The sequence below is a fragment of the Curcuma longa genome, chromosome 6, assembly GCF_044706935.1.
Source record: "Curcuma longa cultivar G26 ecotype Majalengka, Jawa Barat chromosome 6, ITB_CL_G26_1.1, whole genome shotgun sequence".
In the NCBI taxonomy this organism is placed as follows: Eukaryota; Viridiplantae; Streptophyta; class Magnoliopsida; order Zingiberales; family Zingiberaceae; genus Curcuma; species Curcuma longa.
Window position 1 is genome coordinate 5,349,881 of NC_133866.1, and position 22,039 is coordinate 5,371,919.

The window sequence follows — 22,039 nt, forward strand, 5'->3', positions numbered from 1 at the left end:
CTATTAAATTCTAAACTAAAAACTCAAAAAAGTTACACAAGCATCCAAGAATAATTAATAAACACCATTTAATTAATTTCATACTCCACACCTTCTTCTTCCATGAATTTAAACCAAACAAAAAAAAACTTATTCCTCTTTTTTGCCTTCCTCTTCTTTATCACCTTCTTCTCATTGGCCTCCATTGTAAACACACTTGGAGTAACCTATTTCCAAATACAAAATAAGAAAATATTACAATAAATACATTTTAATTATATATAAGTATCTACACAATTAAATGAGCATTTTGTATGTTTGGAATAAATGGATTTTTAAAAAATAAAAAAATAATATCAAAATATTTTTGATATGGAAGCTACTTAAGGGTATCTTGAAGATTTTGGAACTGTAAGGGATTGTTTCAGAGAGAAAATAAATCAGAAGGGTGAAGTGAAAATTTCCTAATCTGATTTAGTAATATTTAAAGATATAGTTTTGCTATGCTGCGCGACAGGGAAATACACTAACCGTGCGCGACCCCCAGCCGCTGCCACCGCCGTCGCCGCACCGTCCTGCCACCGCCGGCTCAGGGTGCGATCGACGCACAACTCGCCGGCGCACCGTCCGACATCAGATTCCGACCGGATAGTGATCGGAATCTGACGAATTTGTCGAAAATCACCGAATTCGGCACCCGACCATTGACAACCAAATCGCGACCGATTTTCGGCCAAATCGCGACCAGAGATCGACCGAGGAAAGCTACAATTTGGCCGAAAATCGGCCACAATTTGGCCGCCAGTGGTTGCGTGTCGGATTTGGTGATTTCCGACCGAATTCGTCGGATTCCGGCCGAAATCCGATGCCGGATGGTGCGCCGATGAGTCGCGCGTCGATCGCGCCCGAGCCGGTGGTGGCCAGACGGCGCAACGATGGCAGCGACTGGGGGTCGGGGGGGGGGGGGGGGGGGGGGGGGGGGGGGGGGGGGGGGGGGGCGGAGTACTGTACATTCCTAGATTGGGACGGTCAGATGCGCGCGTGATCACGTGATGAACGGTGGATTCGATGTCGCGCGCAGGCGTGTAGAAACACGCGCGCAGCATAGCATTCCTCTTTAAAGAGATAAGGGCCAAATTATGAATAAGAGATCGGATCCACGTACTCGGGTCGTCGGTGGTGAGGACGGCGGCGCCGCCGAAGTCGCAGTCCAATGGTTGGCGGCCGGAGACCTGGTAAAACTCGTTCATGGCGTACGCTGCGTGTGATCGGACGGTGTTCGGATCTCCGCACGCCCCTCCTTCCTGGATCGGACCGCAGTCCACCGCCGGCTGCCCACAAGCATAATCCAGGCTCGCCTGCAGCTCCGCTTCCGTCGCACCCTGTTTCGGCACGCACCACCTCTTCCCCTCCGACCTCTTCGGCGTCGGCGCCGGCACCGACGAGTTCCCCTGCATCCCATCACCGTCATATGCCGTCAAAGTTCAATCTTGCCCAAAATTACGAGATAAAATTTTCGATCTTTCCTTACCTGGGAAGCAGGGGCGGCGGGGGCGGGGGCGGCGGAAGACTTGGCGAGGCCTGCATCGTAGGTGGGCGTGAGGTCGGGGCGGTAGAGGCCGAAGGAGCGCTCGGAGGTCGGCCCGGGCTTGAGATCCTCGTCGTAGAGAGCGAAGATGAAGGTGTCCACTGGCTTCCCCGGTGCCGCTGGCGTTCCGGCGAGGGAACGCAGATGCGCCACCAGGCCGCCATTGTACGCCTGAGCGTTCTCCACCGTCGCCCCCTCTTCCCCTGCGTCTCCCTTGTATGGCCAACCAGTCTCCGCCACCAAGATCTCCACCCCCGGGAATCCCGCCGCTGCGATCGCCGCCCGCACTGCGTCCACCTGCGCGTCGAACATGTTCATGTAGGTCGCCCCCGATCCGGCGTCGTGCCGCCCGGGGTTGGGCTGGAAGAGGCAGAAGGCGAGCGTCTCCGGCCGCGGGTCGCTCTGGTACGCGAAGTAAGGGTAAGGATTGATCATGAAGGGGCTCGCCGTATCATCTAAGAAGGCGAGGACGCCCTTAAGCGCGGGGAGGACGTCGGCGTGAAATGCGCCGGAGGAAGGCGGCTCGGAGCTGGCGAGTACCGACATGATGTTGACGGTTGAAACCTTGATGCCGGCGGTGGAGGGGGAGGCGGCGGCGAGGGCGGTGCGGAGGTTCTGCATTGCCGGAAGGAGCTGAGCCGCGAGCGTTGAGTCGCCGGAGCTGAAGGCCTCGTTTCCGACGGCGACGACGGAGATGGAGGTGGCGGGGTGGAAGGGGAGGACGTTGGCGGAGACCCAGTTGGCGGCGGCCATTGGGTCGGAGGCCAGGGCGGGGATGTCGCCATTCGAGGCGCCGATGACGACGGAGATGCCAGTGCCGGCGAGCGCGCGGAGAATGTTGGGGTCCGCGCCGTAGAGGCGGACCTTGGAGATGGTGGTCGACTGGAGTAGCTGCGCCGTCACCGCTGGTGGCGGGAGATTGTCTGCCACCTCGCCGTAGTTAACTCCGATGAACGACTGCGACTCTACAATTCCACCATTAATCCATCAAATTTACATCAGAAATCAAACTTTCTTCTCCACATTCAATCTCTCGAACTCAAAATCATCACAAAACTACTCGAAATCCCGATCAAAACCCGCTTTTTACTGCCTGCAACTGCGCAATCACTGGAAAAAGCTAACAAAAAAACGCGATTTTGAAGATTTAAAAACTTGAAATTGCACAACACTAGTTCAAAGATCTCAACTTTTTGCCTAAAAAACATCTCACAGCTTTGGATAGAAAAGATAGAGAACTCACTAGCAAAAGGGAGGGCGAGAAAGAGAGCAGCAGCGATCACGAGGCATAGGGAAATCCTGGAAGCCATGGCGACGAAAGCTGAGAGCTCTTTCGCTGCTTTGAGGAAGAAAGCTGAGAGCTCTACTAAAATGGGTAAAGAATCTTCAAGATTTACTAATATTATCTGACAGAAAAAAAATTGATGTGGAAGATGAAGAAGAAGAAGCAAGGAACCAGATCCCTGAACAGTGATTTCAAAATTTACCAATCTATCTTACAGAAAATGATGCTAAAGATGAAGAACAAGAAAGGCTTGCAAAAAATTACTTTTTTATTGTCATAAAACATTGACCTTACTGACTCAGGGATGTTGCTTCCTATTTACAGTTCTAACAGATGAGTTCTAGGACACAGCAAAAACTTTACCAAACAAGTTTTGCACAAATATGTCAAAATGAAAGATTATTCACCATATAGCATTATTCAAGTTTTTGAAAATTAATCAGAAACTAAAACTCTGCCCTAAAGTGAAACTCCTCTATGCTCTGAAACTATGAACTGAATCAAGATAGAAGATTTCAGCATCCAACTAAAGAATGAGGAAGTGGCACCAACAAGAATTTTTCTTCAGCATGGGGAATGCATCTCAGGGTTACTGCCCTGAATTTGTGCCTTACTTGTATCACATCCAAAGTTTGAAGCATGACAAGCAAGGCACTAGATGCCGCCAAGGTCTATTCAAAAAAACCGCCTTTTGAAGCTTCGACTGGTAGCTTGGTATGTGCGAAAAAGTAAACCAACACCGATTCCGATACCGATACAAACACCAACGCTGATCCCAACTCCAACCTTAACACCTTCGTTAAACCATGAGAGTTCACCATCCTCGTCCACGTAATCTGCACTAGGTTGCAAATTCTCATAGTCCATGTCTGTGTTATTCTCAGACATGCTGTCTCCGTGTCCTAAACCCTGTTACAAGTTAAATGTCAAAGAGAGTGATCAGAAATAGGCAATTCAGCACCTCAGCTCATGGAGTATAAGAATCGTTTAGCCGTCCCTAAATAGTTATCGCATACATGGTTGGATGACGACAATAAATCATATTATCAATAAGCTAAGACAAAACAAGCACATAGACTCCAAGAACTGCCAAAATGACTTATATGGAAGCAGAGCCAACATATATATCATTTTAATTCAATAAAATCAATGTTAACAGCTTATCTGGCATCCTCTGATTTGAGAATAAGATCCCTGCCATAATCATGTGAGAATGGCATACTATGTCAATACATATTGATGAAGTCCTGTGTAGATCTTTTTTTCATGTTCTGTAACATAATTAGTTAGTTGTTGAATCTAGTTTAAGAAAGAACATAGTGTTCTAGTGAAATTAACACAAACTAGAGATATTTAGTATTTCAATGTTCTAAAAGTAGTAATATACATATGTATGTGCTAAACTGAAAAGTAATATTTATATTTGTCTCACTGAATAGTTAACAAAAGACCAAGAAAAATACAACATAGAACTCCTCAGTTAATCAAACAGAAAAAACCATGCTGCATGATGCAAAGTAAAAAAAGACAGTGATAACGCAGTTAGTATCATGGAAAGGATGATAAATTTGTTGGACTTCATGTGTGGACTACTGTTTACGTTACCTGTGAGACATCTTTAAATGGTAAATCTTTCTTTGCATCTGTGGAGTTGTCATCGGGGATTGAATTTCGCATTAGCTTATTTCGGAGTTCGGTTCTGCCAGAAAGTTTCAGAGTCTTAGTCAAGATAATGGGAGACCCTGATGAACACCCAGTAACATAAACCTCAATTAGAGGTGCAACTGCAGAAGATTCTGAACTCTTAGTCTTATCCAAAAAGCGAAAGGCAGCTGATGGAGCAATCTGGCATTTGATGCCCCACTTGCTTTTATTTATCTTTGCTTCAGCACTGAAACCATTATTATCTCCTAGCTCCAACACTCCACTAAGCAACATATCATCTCCTTCCCAAACATCAAACCTAACACTTCCAGTCATCCTTATGCAATCTGTCCAGACAAAAGTAGCTTCTTCTGACTTCTTATCCATCCTATCTCTTCTAAGCAAGCAGGAAACACAGTCTGAGTTAATACCACTTCTTCTTCCATTAACTTCCAAAATGGTCTCTGGAGTCAAGGAGGTATGCTTGATAGTGAGATGCTCAGGTGTCGATTCATCAACCTTGTAATTGCTCAATCTCACATAGAAGACTTTCAAATCAAGCCAAGGTGATGACTTGGGAAGGTAAAGAGGGTGGATGATGATGTTCCTATTATCCTCATTCCTATGGAACTTGGGCAACTTGTGAGCAGAGCCCATGTCGAAAGTGAGCTTTTCCCTCCTATATTATTCTTGTATTTCCAATTAATAACCACCTTTTTGTCATCGATAGGAAGATGAACTCAGTAGATTTGATGCTTCTTCATCTGATTATTCAAACAGTTGAAATAATCGATAAAACTGCAGATTTAAACAACAACCTCGAGCAATCAAATATCTAAATAAAAAGGCGTTAAATTAACAATAAAGAACATTCAATATTAGAAAAAAAAACAACTAAAAACTATTTTTTTAAATGATCTCTTAATTACACACATACCAGAATAATCAAAACAAAAGAGGATCGGGAGTAGAAATCAAGTAAATCATATCCAAAAAGGCAAAGCAAAGCGATCGAGGGCATCTTATACTCATCCAGCTGGGAAGATGCGCTGATCTCAACGCTGTTATTCCCCGAATGGACCAAAAGCAAAAGACAATACATCACCAATAAAATTGCAAATCTTCGTTAAATTACAAAAGAAAGGTAACAAAATCCAAACAGAAAACTGCGACGGAAAAACTAATAATTTGCGATTTGCACGAAATCAAAAAGTTTTCTAAACAAATCAAGAAAAAAGCACCGAGGTTACCAGCAAGGCGACCAATCTCTCCGCTGAGTCCCAATTGATTCTCCAAATCACGGGCTCGAGGATCATCCACGCGTGGTTTTGAACAGATCGACCAAGCAGTCGATTGGGGCTGCAAGGCCACAGATTCTTCTTCCAAGTGGATGGAGGAAGAGCAGGGAAAGCGACGGCTACCGGTGGAGGCAAATCGAGGACGAGGAGTTGGCGGATTTGCCGACGTCGGCTAGCAATATTCTCTTATGTCGTGACCAACTACAATTTCTCGATTTACCTCCTCATAAATGGCTATGGGATCGACTATGTGAAGCCACTAAGATGACAGATTCACGACCTTTTTCAGAAGAAAAGAAATTATTTTCTCAGACGATACTCATGCAAAATAGTAATTCGAAAGATATAGATGCAATTATGCAATCTAATGGACTGGGCCCAGTTCTCAAGTTGGGCCTCTTCCACATCAGAATTTAAAATTCAAATAAATATAATTTTATTTCAGATTTTTTTTTAATTTTAAAATTTGAGTTGCGCCTATGTCTCTATTTTATATTTTTATTTTAAATAAATAAATATATATAGAGAGTTTTGATATCCTATGCACTTAATGCATGACTCATCCGCAATAGAAGTACTGAACGTGCCGAAATAATAATAGTGATATTTTTTATTTTTTTATTTTTTTGACTTATGATTAAATCATCTAAGATTTTCCTTTTAAATTTTAAGGATTAGATTATAGTATTAAATATTAAAAAATTTAAAATTAAAAAAAATTAATTACTCATGAGATACGCCAGATAAGAAGTGTGGGATAACAACCCAACACATATCCATGAGTAACTAAAATTTTTTTATTTTAAAATTTTTTTTGTACTTAATACTATAACTCAACTCTTAAATCAGTAAATCTAAGGCAAAATTTTAAATGACTTAATCATAAGTCAAAAAAATAAAAAATAACACTATTATTATTTCGAGCGTTCTGAATCTTCTGTCGCGGATGAATCGCGTATTATAAGACGCGCAGAATATCTTCTGCAAAAGCTGGAATCCGCCACCTTAGCGGCCCCACACGGTCGTCCCACGCGCGGAATATCAAACCTATATATATATATATATAAGTATTTTTTTTTGTAATTCAAATATATAACTCTTACGATTCAACCCAACTTCACAGAAGTTTCCCTATCGGCAGCGGCGTAGCCATGGGGAAGGGAGGAGGGGTCACCATCCCTTGAGATTTAAAAAATAATAATAATACTATATTAATTTCTCTCTTCATTTCTTCTCCAAAATAGTCTCAAACTCTCACAGTCATTTTGACCAGTTGATTCACCACCTTTCGTCATTGAAAAATTGAAATTGACTATATATTTGAAAAATCCTCGACCTAAGCTATATATTGGTACAACTTTTGCGAGGAAACATGGTGACTTAAAATTAGCTCATCGACCCTCTTCTCTCATCGAAATTGCGCAACACAATTCTTGTCGTCATCGTGGATTCTTATTATCGAAAATCATAATTTGAGGAAGCTTAGATTCAATTTCAGCACTTAGAGTGAGATTTTGGAGGATGTGGTGTGTGGTGAGTTGAAGTGGAACCTCGATTATTAATTCAATTTTTTAGCATTTTGGGTTGGAATTTTTAAATTTTAATTGATTAAATGAGTTATATTGTGTTCTTGAATAATTATTGAAGAAAATAACTCTGAGAATCTATAGATCTTATATCAACTAGAACTAAAGATTAAGGTCAAAATTTTCAAATTTAAGTTTGTTTTCAGTTTCTTAAATTTAAATTTTAGGCTTTTAAATAGTAAAAATCGACTTACACTAATGTTTGGGAGTTTCAAAATTTTCAATATATATTTTTTAAGTATTTTCAAGTTTTTAAAATTTGATAATTCAATTTTGGAAGTGTGTTATAATTTAAAATATAATTTTTAAAAATTATTGTACGTAGTTGTGACGTAAAAATGTAAAATTTAGGATTTTTATGAAATTTCATTTGCTATTTGTTTCTAAATTATTGGAAAAAAAATAGTCATTAAATTAGGTGATTATATATTTCTAAAATATTATATTAATGAATAAGTAGGTGAAATAACAATGTTAAGGTATTTTAAAAAAGATGAGAGTTGAACCTACTTTAAACTCGGCATCTCCCCTCCACCACCTTCTCCTCCACCACCTCCTAATGATTCAAATGAATATCCTTAGTGATCTACTAGGTTCTTAATGCTAAGGTTGGTGAAATCGGAGATCTTCTCCGAGGTATTCTAGCACCTTCTTCGTGCGACCTAGCAAAATCATCACTACAGCTTTAACAATTAATCATTAAAGTTCACTTCAACTCAATCCCTATTTAATCCATTGGTTCCAACCTATCCCAACTCATTTTATTCTAATTTAGTTTAAATTTTACTTAATCAATAAATACCATTGTTAACTAGTCAATTAATCCATAGATTAAATGTTAATTAGTCCTATTAACTAACTTGATAATTAACTAACAACTACTTAGTTAATTAATCCATCAACTTAACATAAACATTATTAAACTAAACAATTAAATTACTGATTACACTATAGTTATCAATTACTACAAATTCTTAACTCAATTAACCAAGAACTAATTATTAGATTAGCAAATCCCCAATTAAACACATTAATCAATCAAATCTTAATTAATCAATACCTCAATTAATTAATCTTGTTAATTAATGAGTCAGTCGCGCGGCTCGTCTTCTCCACGTGAACAGAGCAGATCACGGGCGGGGAGGGGGTGCGCGGCTGCTCTGCTTCGTCTTCTCCGTGCGGACAGTCCAGAACAGGGCGGCACTGCAGGGCGGCGACGTTGTGGAGGGAGGAGGGTGCGGCACGGGGTGGTTGGAAGTCGACGGAAGGCAACGGGCGCTGGTCTCCTCCACGCGAGCAGGCGACGGGCGGCTGCGATGCCCTGTCTTCGGTACGCGGACGGCGACGGCGGCGCCGTCGGACAGAAGGAAATCCCAGTGAACCGGTGGCGTCGGTTTCGTGTGAGGAAAGGGGAGGCGGCGCGTCGCGTCGCGACGGACGCGAGCAGAGGGGAAAGGAGGTGGCAGCGGCTGCTCCTCCACGCGGCGGCGGCGAAGGGCGCGGCGGAGGGTTCCCTAGGGTTTGGGATCTCGACCCCTCTTATAGTTCTCTCCGCCTCGGTCCGTTCCGACTTCCTCGTCGACAGACTCGGGCGGCAGCGGCGTGGTCGTGCGAACGAAGTCCGCGTGGACGTGCGGGCGCGGAAGGAGTCGGGCGGGTAGTAATAACGAGGAGTGCACAGTAACTTCTCCAATTAAATCTAAACCTACCGATTAAATCCATTATACCAATTGAACCGAACCGGTTTAAATTTTGGTTCACTTGGTTTACTAAACAAACGACCTCCGATTTGATCCAAACAAGTTTTGTTGGATTCGTCTTTGCGAGACAAACCTTTTTATCCATTTTATTTTATTAAACTCTCTTCTATTGTTTAACTAAAGTATGTTTATTAGAATTTTAAATCTAATTAAATCCAAAAATAGGGAGAAATAACTCGGGTGTTACACCCAGCTACGGCGTATTTGCAGGAATTTTCCTCCCAAATGGGGAATGCAATCAAAGGATGTTGGGCATCTGGATTGACCGCCGTATGCGCTTCCCGATTTACCCTGGTGGTCGGTGGGAAACTTCTGTGGGACCGGGCCGACCACCCCCAGAGATGTTGACTACTGGGATCATCATTTTTTTTTAGGATTGGAGCTCCCAACATTACTTATTAGTTCCTTCATTTTAGGACATTCACTTATCTCTAGAAGATTAAGGAATGACAGTTGCAGAACACAAGAAACATCCTTCAACTTGGGGCAATCCACAATGTGTAGGTCGTGAAGGTTGTTGAACCAAACTCCATTCAACCAAAGTTTTTCCAATTGTCCTAGTGATTCAAAATTGAGAGTCTTCAAACATCTAAAACTTAATTCGCAGTCCACACCTTTGTTTCCTGAGGCATCTGAAATACTTAGATACTCAAGGTTGTCATTTACTCTATGACTCAATAGTAAAGTAGTGTACACGCCATTCTTTGGAAATTCTGAACATTTCAATTTGCGCACAGTGAGGTTCCATACGGAGACATTTGATAATATGTTCAGTCTTTCAACTAGATTAATGGCAATTCTCAAACTTATTTGATGGCATCATCTGAAACGTACCAACTCATCCCACCACTGCTCGCATATAGGATCTTCATCTATTATATTTAGCCACTTGAGCATTGATAAATTAGATATTATCCCATTAGATACAGTCTCAAGATGAATACACCTTAGAAGCAAGTACTCTAATTTGCAGAGGCAATCAAACTCAAACAGCAAACTTCTAATATAAGGGTTAAGCAAGTTTAAATATTAAAGCTCAGTTAAGCTACAAATCTCCATTGGAAGCTTTCTTATACCAGTTTCAGAGATATCCAAGTATGTTAAAAGAGGCACGTTTATGAACAAAGTTGGAGGTATCCTCGGCATATCGTTATGATGGAGAATCGAACACAGGAAGCTCTCTGCATCTTAGTCCACCCACGCTTGCATGACTTGCTCGCCGACAAGGCTCAAGTTCTGGAAAACACCAGTATCGTCGGAGAAATAGCCGGTGGAGACGGAAACGTTGGACGCCACGCTGTTGATGTCGATCCCAACGTGATTGTCGTCGATATCCTGGACATCAGGATTGTAGATGGTGTCGAGTTCGACGGCGAAGACGTGGTTGGTGGAGTTGCCGTCGTTGTTGGGATTGAAGAGGCCCAAGTACTGACTCCCCAAGGCGCCGGAGAAGTTGTCGGTGCGGGAGATCACGAGGGCGAGCCCGTTGCCGCCGATGTACCTGTCTTTGAGGATAGTGGAAGGCGGAAGTGGCGGAGAAGGAGACGACGGAGCCGTTGAGGGGAGCCCGGAATTGAATCGGCGACGGGTAGAAGGCGTGGCCTCTCATCTGCCTCGTGTTGTTGGTGAGCTTCAAGAGGCCGCCGGGGGTGATCGTGGCGGTGCCATCGAGCGTGAGGTTCGCTCCCCGGAATCCGTTGAAGGTGAAGTCATCTCCGTCGCCGGCGGCGCTGTGAAGCAACAGGAGGAGGAGGAGGAGGAGGAGGAGGCGGCTGAGGAAAGTGCTGTGACACATGGTGCGAGTTTCAATCTGTGGAGCAATCTTGACAAATGTAACTCCACGTTGCCTTTCGTGGAAGGAAAGAAAGGAAGGAGATTGGATTGGAGAACATCAACATCAATGAGGTAGGTCGATTAGATTTTTGACTGAATTATAATTTATTAATCTACTACTTCCGATCGGGAGGGGACAAAAAACTGTACCAACCAAATACCCTCTGCGATTTTCAGTCGGGCGTTCAGACTTCATGCGAGAGCATGGAGAAGGAATAACTAAGTCAGCATTTCTCCTCCTCTGTTCGAATGCTGCAAGAGAACCTTTCATCTTTCATAGATAATTGATAGAAAATTCTTTATGAGAGCGACTAATTTGGTGCCAAAATCAACTAACAAAAGTTGATTTGTTCCTATAAAAGTAGTTTTAGAAGCATGGTTGAATTAGTTAGTGTGAAACAAATTTGTTGAAGTGAATAAGGGTCTAATCGAAAACAAAAATATCATAGTAGCCAACTATAACTTTTCAATTTACTTTTTTATAAATGATTGTGAAATCGCAAAATAATTGATTTCATCTTTTGTTGAAGTTCATACAAAAGTAAGAATGCGAATACAAAAATATTATGAAAGCAAAATGCAAAATAACATGATTATTTCTTGAAAACTAAATAGATCAATCTCATCGCAAATTAAATTAAATTAAATTAAAGAAGATAAAATAGCAAACACCTTCATACCCTCAAAGGCCCAAGCTTCTTCTTGAAATTGGTCATGAATTTATCAAAACTAGTAAAACACCTCCCTGTGAAAGAGACAAATGGAAAGATTATACAATTTTGCTTACTTTATAAAATACTAAATCAGTTTCAAATGCTCATTTCTTTCACATAAACAGAGTAGATAATAAACGATTTGGTATGAAAATATATATCAGAAATGAGTATTACCTAAAATAAAGGGTGAGTGAATCCTTGTGCCTTTTGTCATGACTCTATCAAACTAGTAAAACACCTCCCTGTAAAAGAGGCAAATGGAAAGATTATACAATTTTGCCTACTTTATAAAATACTAAATCAGTTTCAAATGCTCATTTCTTTCACATAAACAGAGTAGATAATAAACGATTTGGTATTATATATCAGAAATGAGTATTACCTAAAATAAGGGGTGAGTGAATCCTTGTGCCTCTTGTCATCCCAATCCAAGCTGTTCCACCATTCTTTTTCACCTTCAATCTCTTTCAACATATCAGTTTGAAATGGTAATTTTTTGAGCCTTCGGCAATAGAGCACACGTATGTATTGCAAGCAGGGAAAACGGAGTGGTTGATGTGAAATGCTATGCAGATTTCTCATTCCATTCAAACTCAACATCTTGATGTTAGATGTAGAACCGGAGTTCCCAACATTACTTATTAGTTCCTCTATTTCGTCACAGTTTTTTATATCTAAAAGACTAAGGTGTGGCAGCTGGAGAACCCAAGAAACATCCTTCAACTTGTTGCAACCACAAATGTATATGTCGCGAAGGTTGTGGAATCCAAACTCGAACTCGAACTCCAACCCACCTTGAGTAAACCAAATTTTTTCCAATTGTTCTAGTGTTCTAAGACTGAGAGTCTTCAATTGATTGAAATCTGATGTCCAATTCAAATCTGCAAGCATCATTAATTGGTCTCCTGGGACATCTGAAATTTCTAGACCCTCGAGGTAGTTACTTATTTCATATTTCCATCGTAAAGTACTCAGATTGTACTCTGGAAATTTAGAACTACCCAATCCTCTCACAGTGAGGTTCCATACTTTGATATTATATGGGAACATTTTTAGTCTTTCCAAGTTAGCTGGATTAATGGTAATTCCTAGACTTAAATAGTGGCATCCTTTGAAATGTTTCAACTCATCCCACCACCACTCACTTTCAGGATAAATTTCTCTTATATCCAACCATTTGAGCATTGATAAATTAGATATTGCCCCATTGGCTACCATCTCAAGCTTAGTATCCCTCAAAAACAAGTACTCTAATTTGCTGAGGCAACCAAACTCGGCCGGTAGTCTTGTAATACTAGTTTCAGACAAATTTAAATATTGAAGCTCAGTTAAGTTGCCAATCTCCTTTGGGAGCTCTTCAATACCTAAATTAAGAGAGAGATTCAAGTATGTTAAAAGAGGCATGTTTGTGAACAAAGTTGGAGGAACCTCTGACAGATAGTTACTATGGAGATTCAACATAGAAAGTTTTGGAAAAGTAGAAGCTCCATGGTCATGTAAAGATGTAATCTCATTGTCCATGAATGATGCTCGCTCTGTCTCTTGCCATTCCTCTTGTCTAGGCAAATGGCTCAACCCAATTCCAACTTTGACAATCCATTTTCTTGCATTCTTCTTCAACATCAATAGACAATCCATTTTCTTGCATTCTTCTTCAACATCAATACATGTCTCGGATGACATCATGCATCTTTACATGTTGAGCTTCATAATAATCCTGCGGTCTAGAGGAGTACTCTAGTAAGGAATGCATCCATGAGAGCTTCCAAATGGGAGCATCCTTCGTTGAAAGCTTTATTGATTATATAAGATTTATGGATTATGCCACAACCTATCCAACACGGTATCAACTCCTCAAATATGTGGATGTCGTTATCTTCAGGCCACAAAGCGCAACACAAAAGACACTCTCTTAACGAGTCATTTAAACTGTCATAGCTTAGCTTGAAGGCATTATACATTACAGCTGAATCTTCTGATGGACCGATGGTTGCCCACTCATGTTTATCCCTTATTTGATGGAGAGCATGGTTCCAAACATTTTGAGACTTTTTCCCTAACATGGCCCGGGCAACCGTGATAAGAGCAAGCGGAAGACCTGCACATTCTTTAGCAAGTTCTTGAGCAACGAACTTGATTCCTGCATTTGAGCTAAGAACATTCCTCTCGCTATTCTCCTCAAAGAGTTTCCATGCTTGTTTTTGATCAAGGCATTTGACTTTGATTTTCTTTTGTGCTTCCATTTGTGCACACACTGTCTGACTGCGGGTTGTGAACACTACCACTTTGCATTGTTGTTGTTGTTGTTGCTGTTGTTGTTGTTAGCCTTGCTCAGTAGCTGAGTGTGCCATCCCCAACAGTTGAAGATCCACATGTTCCCAAATGTCATCAAGAAACAACAAGCATTTCTTGTTCTTCAAGTAGCTAAAGAGCTTATAACCACAAGTTTGTTCATCGTCATTCTCCTGTAGTGTTTGTAGTCCTAGATTCTTAGCAATATCCATCTGGAGCTTTTTCAATTGGCAATCTTTGGATGCCACAACACAAATGACACGATCAAATATGACATGCTTAAGAAGATAGTGATGTTGGATGCTCTTCAATATAGTAGTCTTACCGACACCACCCATTCCGTAGATGCCTATGATGTTGTCTTTCCCACCATCTATGTAGTCCACAATGTCCTTCACATACGACCCAATCCCAACAGGTGATCAGTATAAGATGGGAAGCGACACGATGGGTTTGGAATCCCATCTGTGGCAATCGGATCCAGTGCATCAACTCGGCTCATCAATTCATTAGCCTCGATGATCTTCTTTGCCACTCTTCGGACGATGGACCAGCAGTTTGATGACTCTCCGATGGGGACTTGATCTCTTGCTTCCTGTGTTTGACTCGATGTGCCACTAGCTTGATTGAAGCAACCTGACGAAACAAAACAGTAGACGAAAACAATAACTTTTTTTTCTCTCTTTATAGATAACATCCAGTAGTAGCTCGTATGGATCAAAACACAAAGAAAGACTTGCAATTGAATTCTCATGAAAATTAAAGCAAAAAGGTAAATATGCACGGGAGAATACTCACTCATGGTTTGGAAATTCTGATTGATATCAGCAACTTGGCCTTCCAATTCCTCCACCTTCTGTAACCATTGGTTCACTTCGTTGGTTGGAAATTTCCCCTCGCGCTCCGCCTCGTCGATCTGGTTCTTGATGTCGTCGCCCTTTTGCCTCTCAATCTTTCCATTTCCTTTTCCAACTTCTGGATGCCAGATTTTGGCCTGCCCAATCGCAGCGATGCCCACAGCCCGCTCAGGCAACTGTTGACGTCTACGTTGAGATTTAGGTTGACGCACGCCATGGACGAAGAGAAGTTAACTTTTAACAGCTAGCAACCAGAGATTATTTGCCTCTTTTGCAGAGCAAATAAGGGAAGGGAAGCAAAGCACAGATGAAGAAACTAGTCGAGAGATTGATTCGTTTATCAAAAACAACAAAAAAATACTACTGATTAAAACTTTTCAAACATTCGTTGACTCAACAATCAGAATTATCGAATTAATATAAGCCAATATGATTTTAAAAACAATAATTTTGTCAAAGATGTCTGTCTATGCATCCACAATTATAACGTTTTTTTTTGCAAAAAGGTAGAATATATTTTATGATAGCGGTGGACATGAATTTACTTAGAATTTATCCAATTCAATTTCATCGTCATGCCATACGTAAAAATTTTTGAGAGAATTTATTTAAAAATTATTTAATCTTGAAAATTTTGAGTTGGATAAGAAACTTTTGGAACTCAAACACTCATATTCCAGGACCATACGAACCTATTACATGAAATGCTCTAAAACTAAATCAAGCCAACTATTTGTCAGGAGGTAAATCGAGAAACTGTAATTGATCACGACGCAGGAGGGCATTTATTGAAGAGTCTGGCTTCGTCAGAATTCGGAAACGAAGAGTTTAATTCAAGATTGTCCTCTTCAGTGGTACAAGATTTTTCTAAAACTCATTCCCGATACCTCTCAAGGAAAATTTTGAATTGGATCCCAACTTAGCTATGCTTCCTACCATCATGTCAAAGGCAATTATAACATATTAATAAATAGGATAATCAATTAAATTAATTAATTAAAAGCAAATAAAAGTACGTATTTCAAAAATGTCCCCTGAAATATCAAAATCACCTTCGTTATATATTATGAATTTATCCAATTCAATTTCATCGTCATGCCAGACGTAAAAAAATTTGAGAGAATTTATTAAAATTTTCTTAAATCTTAAAATTTTTGAGTTGGATAAGAAACTTTTGGAACTCAGAGAAATTCTTATTTTGCCCTCAAGTTTTATATATATCTTTTAGATTTTTTAAAAAAGATTAAATACTTTTTAATGTTTTTAAACTCTCATTGCCTCGCCGCCTTGTTAGCGCGCATCTAAAGTTAAATATAAAAATCAGAATTATTAAATTAATATAGTCATTTTATTTTGATTTTCTCGGCATTAAGTTAAATATGAAGTCAACACGAATTTAGAAATTATATTGTTGGTCAAAGATGAGCTGTGATGCCTGTCAATAAGGTGATGGCACAAATTATGAGAATGCATACTTTAACAATATCGAATATCATCAGTTCTACTCCCTCAATTATTTGATCATGAGATGACGAAAATGACAATAAAATCTAAATATTTGATGATCCAATATATGATGATGATGACAAATAAGTGATCCTTGACGAAAAAGAGATAAACCTAAAAGAAACATTAATCAAAGATTAAAAAAGTCCATTTTATCCTGACGGTAATCAACAACGTAATTCAATTATCGATCGTCTCAATTTCCATTGTCTCATTTTGTCCCAATTTATTCAACATTCAAATAAGACTATTACTCAATCTTCAACCTCTTGAATTACCAATGAAGTGATGCAAAGTCTCTTTTCTGGACCAAACATATTTGATGCAAGTCTGCCAATATCCATGGTGGAAGATGTTGTTGGGTTTCACTCTTCTCGATTTTGGATAAATGTTCACTCCAACACATTTTTCAAGGGACACAATCTGGATGTCTGTGCAAATACTTCACATCAGCTTCAAAGCAAATACCTATTGATATATATATATATTTCCAGAAGTAGAATTCCTAAAAAGTATGAATGGGATGGTGGGAAGGGCCAAGACAAAGCTCATTTTTCAACTCTTAAATGTGGACGGTGAGGAACCTCCCACGAATCAAACTTACAAGGCTTTTCTCATTGTTCTTTCTTACTATCAAGTCATTTGCTTCTGACGATCAAAATTTGCAACTCCATATTTCTTTAGTGACTGATGCTCACGGTCTTGGCCTCGGAGTTTATGCATCTGATTTTTCCAATGACAGTCCTGAGAGTTACAAGTATAGTTTTGTTTAGAATCAACAGATCTTATGGGTCACACAAGAGCAGTAAAAACCGTCATGCTGCTAGCAACATTGGTTCCTGATAATGTTGAAGAGGTTGAATTGGCAGGAATTAACCTTGAGAAAAGAGAAAGAGAGAGGAAGCTGCTCCTAGCTAGATGACATTAGGACCTTATCAGGTGATTCACTCTGAATTGTGTTCACAAGAGAAAAGTGGTGACTTGTCGATCATTACCGGTGGAAAGTCTTGTTTGTGGATGGATGCCCGGAGAGGATGCAAATTGATATCAGATCATCCAGGATAATGTTCAACATCTATCTCTGTAAAATAATATTGATCCGCTACAAATGCTTACGGATAGCAACAATTTATTTTCAAAGATACAATGACGACGTATCAAAATAGTAGCACTTTACATTTCAAGACCAATGAACTTTTTCGTAGGCTTTTTGAACTCTAAATACACAAGATGAGATGTATGCTTTAATGGATAAGTTGAATCGATGATCTTCCAGCATTTGGAGGGATATATTTATAGAAAGTGAAGAGGTAGAATACTCTTTGGTAAGTAGTTGTGACCTTTGGGGTAGGATTTATTTGAGCCGTTCGATCTAGAGGGTTGTAACCCTTTAGATCGCCCTTTAATCACATTCGTTGGAGAGTTGTAACTCTTCAGATCTGGAGAGTTGTAACCCTTCAGATCTCTTTTTGTCATCAGTCGTCAGATCTGGATCCAATGATTCATTCGATCTGACGCTTCAAATCAAGTCTTATCACCAACGGTCAAATTGTGACTTTTCATGATCCAACACTCCAGATCGGGTCACATGCGATCCATCACACCTCTTTGATCCAACGATTGTCATCCATTCACTCAGTCAGCAGTCCAGTCATCCCTTCTTGCCCACCCGAATGTCACATAGATACCGCCATGTCACATGTGAACCTGACGCGTCACCCGAGTGCCACGTAGGCACTGTCATGTCATCTGGAGCATAAATTTAAGCTCCTCAATGCTCCTCACGACGACGAGTACGTGCGAAGGGCACTAACAAAGCGCTCATTGCGCACGTAGCGGGTGGCGGGCCGTGGGCTCGCAGGTGTGAGCACTTGCTCGCCCGTGAGAAGAAAGCACATAGTTTTTAGTGTTAACTCCATTAACAAAAGGGAAGCTCATCAAATTTTATCGATGTGGGACTATTCTCCATGCACTTTCTTCTATAGCAATAATTAATAATTAATTTTATTCTTGACTAACTTTCAATAATTAATCTCTCATTCATCTTTAATCGATTTTGAGCAAATTAATAGTCCAGATCTATCTATGCGAAACGTAGATTTCGATTTTAAAATCAATTTTGACTTTTATCAATTCATGACACTCTGATTTTTTTACAAAATCGTATCGATCCTTTGAAGACAAAATATCCAACAAGTCTTATTCTGGTGCGAGGTCTGAGCAAAGATCTAGGAAGAATACAGCAGTCCATATTTCAGAGGCATGTTTGCCGAGGGCTTTGCAAAAGGCTGCACAGCAACACGTCTAATGGAGAAAGAAAAGAACAAAAGTCCATCTTTTGCTATTTTGTCGTTAGAAATTGCCTACCAAATGCAAAGTCCAACATGCTATTGTCAGCTTGAATGCTCCTCCTAAATGGCGAAAAAACCAAATGCTTCGTGTGGATGCCAAGCAAGGTGCGGTGCACCAAAGGATGGAAATGCACCACTTGAACTTTTCCAACATGCTATTTGATGACATCTCATAGTTCATAGCGAAGGAAGATCTATCTATTGAATTAAATTTGATTTTTGTCTGAATTATAATCTATTAATCTACCACTTCCAATCGGAAAAGGACAAGTAATTGTACCAATCAAATGCCCTCTCTAATTTTCAGTCTGGCGTTCAGACTTCATGTGAGAGCATCGAGAGGGAGGTCAACATTTCTCCTCCTCTATTCGAATGCTGCAAGCCTATAAAGATGCTTCTCACCTAAAGATTGCTGTCCCTGAGCCGAGTTCGTGCCGGGCTCGGTAGATCCAGACCAAGTTCGGGCTGGACCGAGCTGTGCCTGATCCAGCCAGTCACTTAGCAGATTAAAGCATTGTGACCAAGAAAAATGGCTGAAATTTTCTGTACTTTAAGGGTTTTGCACCAAGCTGCTTCTGGACTTTGCATCAACGTATCAGATCAAATAATACTACAGACAAAAATCACTACAAGAAAAATGTCATATACCCACGGTAAAAAACCGTAGGTAAAAGCATGAAAACCGTGGGTATAGACCTCAAAAACTTATACCCATGGGCGTTTATGTCCGTCATATTTAATATACCTTTACCTACGATTTTTTTGCCATGGGTATAACATATAATGACGGTATCCATTACCATCAAAAAATACTTCGAATTATACCTATGGATTTCATTACATCACTATAAATTTTAGTGACAGAACTAAAAACTATCACAAATAATGACTAGATAATTACCGACAACCTTTTTTCTGTGGGTATAACTTATAGCCACATGATATTTTTCTGTGGGTATAGATTATAACCACAATTTTATTACAAAAAATTAAAATTTAGAATTCAATTTATATAATTAAATTTACATAAGAATAACAATCATCTTTAAAAAGACTCTAATTATATTAAAAGTAAATCATATCCATAAAGTTATATGTATCAATATTACAAACAAACAGAATCATCAAATCAAAAAAAGTACATAACATGTTATGCTCCCATAAAGTATATATATATATGGTGCATACAAAATATAATTCTAAAATATGATAGACATGAATCACCAACAATCAACAAAATGAGCACTTCGCTTCTAGTTATCACCTGCAAATTAAATTATAATGAAGCATTAATATAAGTGAATGTATTTAACAAAATTAACATCAATCTTATTGAAAGTTAATCAAATTAAATACTTACTATATTTATGATCTTCATGAACTTTGAGATCCTGAATTGTTTTGATCCTGAATTTTGAACTAAGATAACAATTTTAAAAAGTATGCAAATTAGTGTAACAGTAAATGAATAATACAGGAAATTAAAAATATAATTGGAATTTATATTGAAGCAAATAATTTTATATTGCATAGAGAATAAGCTTTTCAAACAAATTATAAATGAAATTTTATATGATGTTAGCATACCTGTTCAACTGCAAGTTGTAAGATGTTTTGCACATCTTCTTAAATAAATTTGGTATGTTCTCATCATCAAAGGGAAGGGTCCCACAAAGAAGAGCATAAAGAATGACACCGCAACTCCACACATCTACTTCAAGCCCTGCATAAAGTTTTCCAGAAATGACCTGCAATGAACAACTTGATATCACAATGAAAATCATCTGAAAACAAAACATCAAAAAGGTGGAATATATAAATACCTCAGGAGCAGCATAATTTGGGCTTCCACAGCTAGTCTTCAGAAAATGGCCATCACGCATGACATTACTTAAGCCAAAATCAGCAATTTTAACATTACACTTTGAATCCAATAATAAATTCTCTAGTTTCAAGTCCCAATGAACAACCATGTTTCTACGGCAATATTCAACATCAGATCTGATCTATTTGCCAAAACCATAGATATTTGGCCAAATATGAAGAAAGAAAATCAGTAATGATTCAATTTTTGGAGAATAGACAGATCATGCAATAATTAGTTGTTACATTTGTTCGAATATATTTAAAGCAGACATCAATAATATATAGTAAAATGAATCTGCAAAGTCAGAGACAATGAACAAAAGATTAAACTAAGGGTAAATTTTGGGATGGTTTGGATAAGAAATATTGGATTTTTGAGATAGATATTGACCAAACTTTAAAAATACAAATAATAAACATTAGATAGAAAATTTCATGAGGATGTACATATCAGGAAAAAGCAAGATTTTTTCAAGTACCTGTTGGAAGATGTAACATTGTGTAATTTTTGCTACGAAAGTATCTACCATTCCTGCTCCAGATGTAACAAGTTGCAAATTTATGCTACCCAACTTAAAATAGTAAATATGAGTCTTCTATTTGGTGTTTATGTCTACAAAGTACCTGGAATCTTGTTAATTAGCATGCGTGCTTTCTCAGCATGCTTAAGCGTTAGGTGTGCTCCCCTTCCAGCATTATATCTATTCTCATCCTACAGTATATCACACAGATATAGAAATCACAATGCATAGGACTAAGCTACCATTTGAATAATATTTCAGACCCTATTATACTCCTCCAGCCAAACTAGAGATGGAGTTGGTTCATACAAAAGTTGACAACACAAACATACCTGATCACTTATTAGTTCCTTCATTTTTGGACAATAGCTTATCTTGTAGAAGATTAAGGCATGGTAGTTGTAGAATCCAAGAAACATCCTTCAACGCATAGCATCTAGCAATATATAGTTCACGAAGGTTGTAGAGCCGGAATCTATTCAATGAAATCTCTTCCAATAGTACTAGGCTTTCAAAATGGAGTCTCTTTAAACATCCGAAACTTGATTCACGACCCATGCATGCCGCCAATACTAATCTTTCTGCAGAATCTGAAACAAAATTCTTGATTAATGCTCATAGCTTCAAGATGCTCACTTACCCTGCAGCTCCATTGCGGAGAAAGTTTTGAAATATTGTTTCCATTCCAAAATGAGTTCCCATATGGAGATATTTGCTGGTAACATGTTGAGTCGCTCAATGTTATCTGTTGTAGCATTAAATGTTAATTCCCACACTTAATTGATGGCATCCTTTGAAACATTTCAGCTCATCCCACCACCACTCAGGTGTAGGAAAATTTCTCTTATATCCAACCACTTGAGCATTAATAAATTGGATATCATCCCATTGGGTATACTTTGAAGGCCATTACGCTTTAAAAGCAAGTACTCTAATTTGCACAGGCAACCAAACTCA

At 39.4% G+C, this 22,039-nt stretch overlaps 4 protein-coding genes and 1 pseudogene across 5 annotated transcripts; all 5 read right to left on the reverse strand.

The window, feature by feature from the left end:
• Positions 1-45: 45 nt before the first annotated feature.
• Positions 46-3,022, reverse strand: LOC141830648 (glucan endo-1,3-beta-glucosidase 7-like). Its single transcript, XM_074718057.1, has 4 exons — positions 2,811-3,022; positions 1,511-2,532; positions 1,145-1,430; positions 46-206 (listed from the first exon to the last, which is right to left on the reverse strand). The coding sequence occupies exons 1-4, from the start codon at positions 2,875-2,877 to the stop codon at positions 172-174; spliced, it is 1,410 nt and encodes a 469-aa protein (XP_074574158.1). The 5' UTR covers positions 2,878-3,022; the 3' UTR covers positions 46-171.
• Positions 3,023-3,102: 80 nt separating this feature from the next.
• On the reverse strand, positions 3,103-5,962 carry LOC141830649 (uncharacterized protein At1g01500-like). Of its 2 annotated transcripts, none has more exons than XM_074718059.1 (3): positions 5,747-5,962; positions 4,458-5,260; positions 3,103-3,761 (listed from the first exon to the last, which is right to left on the reverse strand). In XM_074718059.1, the coding sequence occupies exons 2-3, from the start codon at positions 5,151-5,153 to the stop codon at positions 3,528-3,530; spliced, it is 930 nt and encodes a 309-aa protein (XP_074574160.1). In that variant the 5' UTR covers positions 5,154-5,260; positions 5,747-5,962; the 3' UTR covers positions 3,103-3,527. The 2 variants fall into 2 exon arrangements, with proteins under 2 accessions (XP_074574160.1, XP_074574159.1); XM_074718058.1 differs by having other exon boundaries at positions 4,458-5,294.
• A 4,058-nt stretch (positions 5,963-10,020) lies between these two features.
• Positions 10,021-10,935, reverse strand: LOC141830492 (L-type lectin-domain containing receptor kinase SIT2-like). The gene is made up of 2 exons (XM_074717915.1): positions 10,806-10,935; positions 10,021-10,744 (listed from the first exon to the last, which is right to left on the reverse strand). The coding sequence occupies exons 1-2, from the start codon at positions 10,933-10,935 to the stop codon at positions 10,329-10,331; spliced, it is 546 nt and encodes a 181-aa protein (XP_074574016.1). The 3' UTR covers positions 10,021-10,328.
• A 1,132-nt stretch (positions 10,936-12,067) lies between these two features.
• Positions 12,068-15,055, reverse strand: LOC141831188 (putative disease resistance protein At1g61300; annotated as a pseudogene).
• A 4,804-nt stretch (positions 15,056-19,859) lies between these two features.
• Positions 19,860-20,815, reverse strand: LOC141830357 (serine/threonine protein kinase OSK1-like). Its single transcript, XM_074717797.1, has 4 exons — positions 20,519-20,815; positions 20,283-20,443; positions 20,056-20,114; positions 19,860-19,959 (listed from the first exon to the last, which is right to left on the reverse strand). The coding sequence occupies exons 1-4, from the start codon at positions 20,666-20,668 to the stop codon at positions 19,949-19,951; spliced, it is 381 nt and encodes a 126-aa protein (XP_074573898.1). The 5' UTR covers positions 20,669-20,815; the 3' UTR covers positions 19,860-19,948.
• Between the last annotated feature and the right edge of the window lie 1,224 nt (positions 20,816-22,039).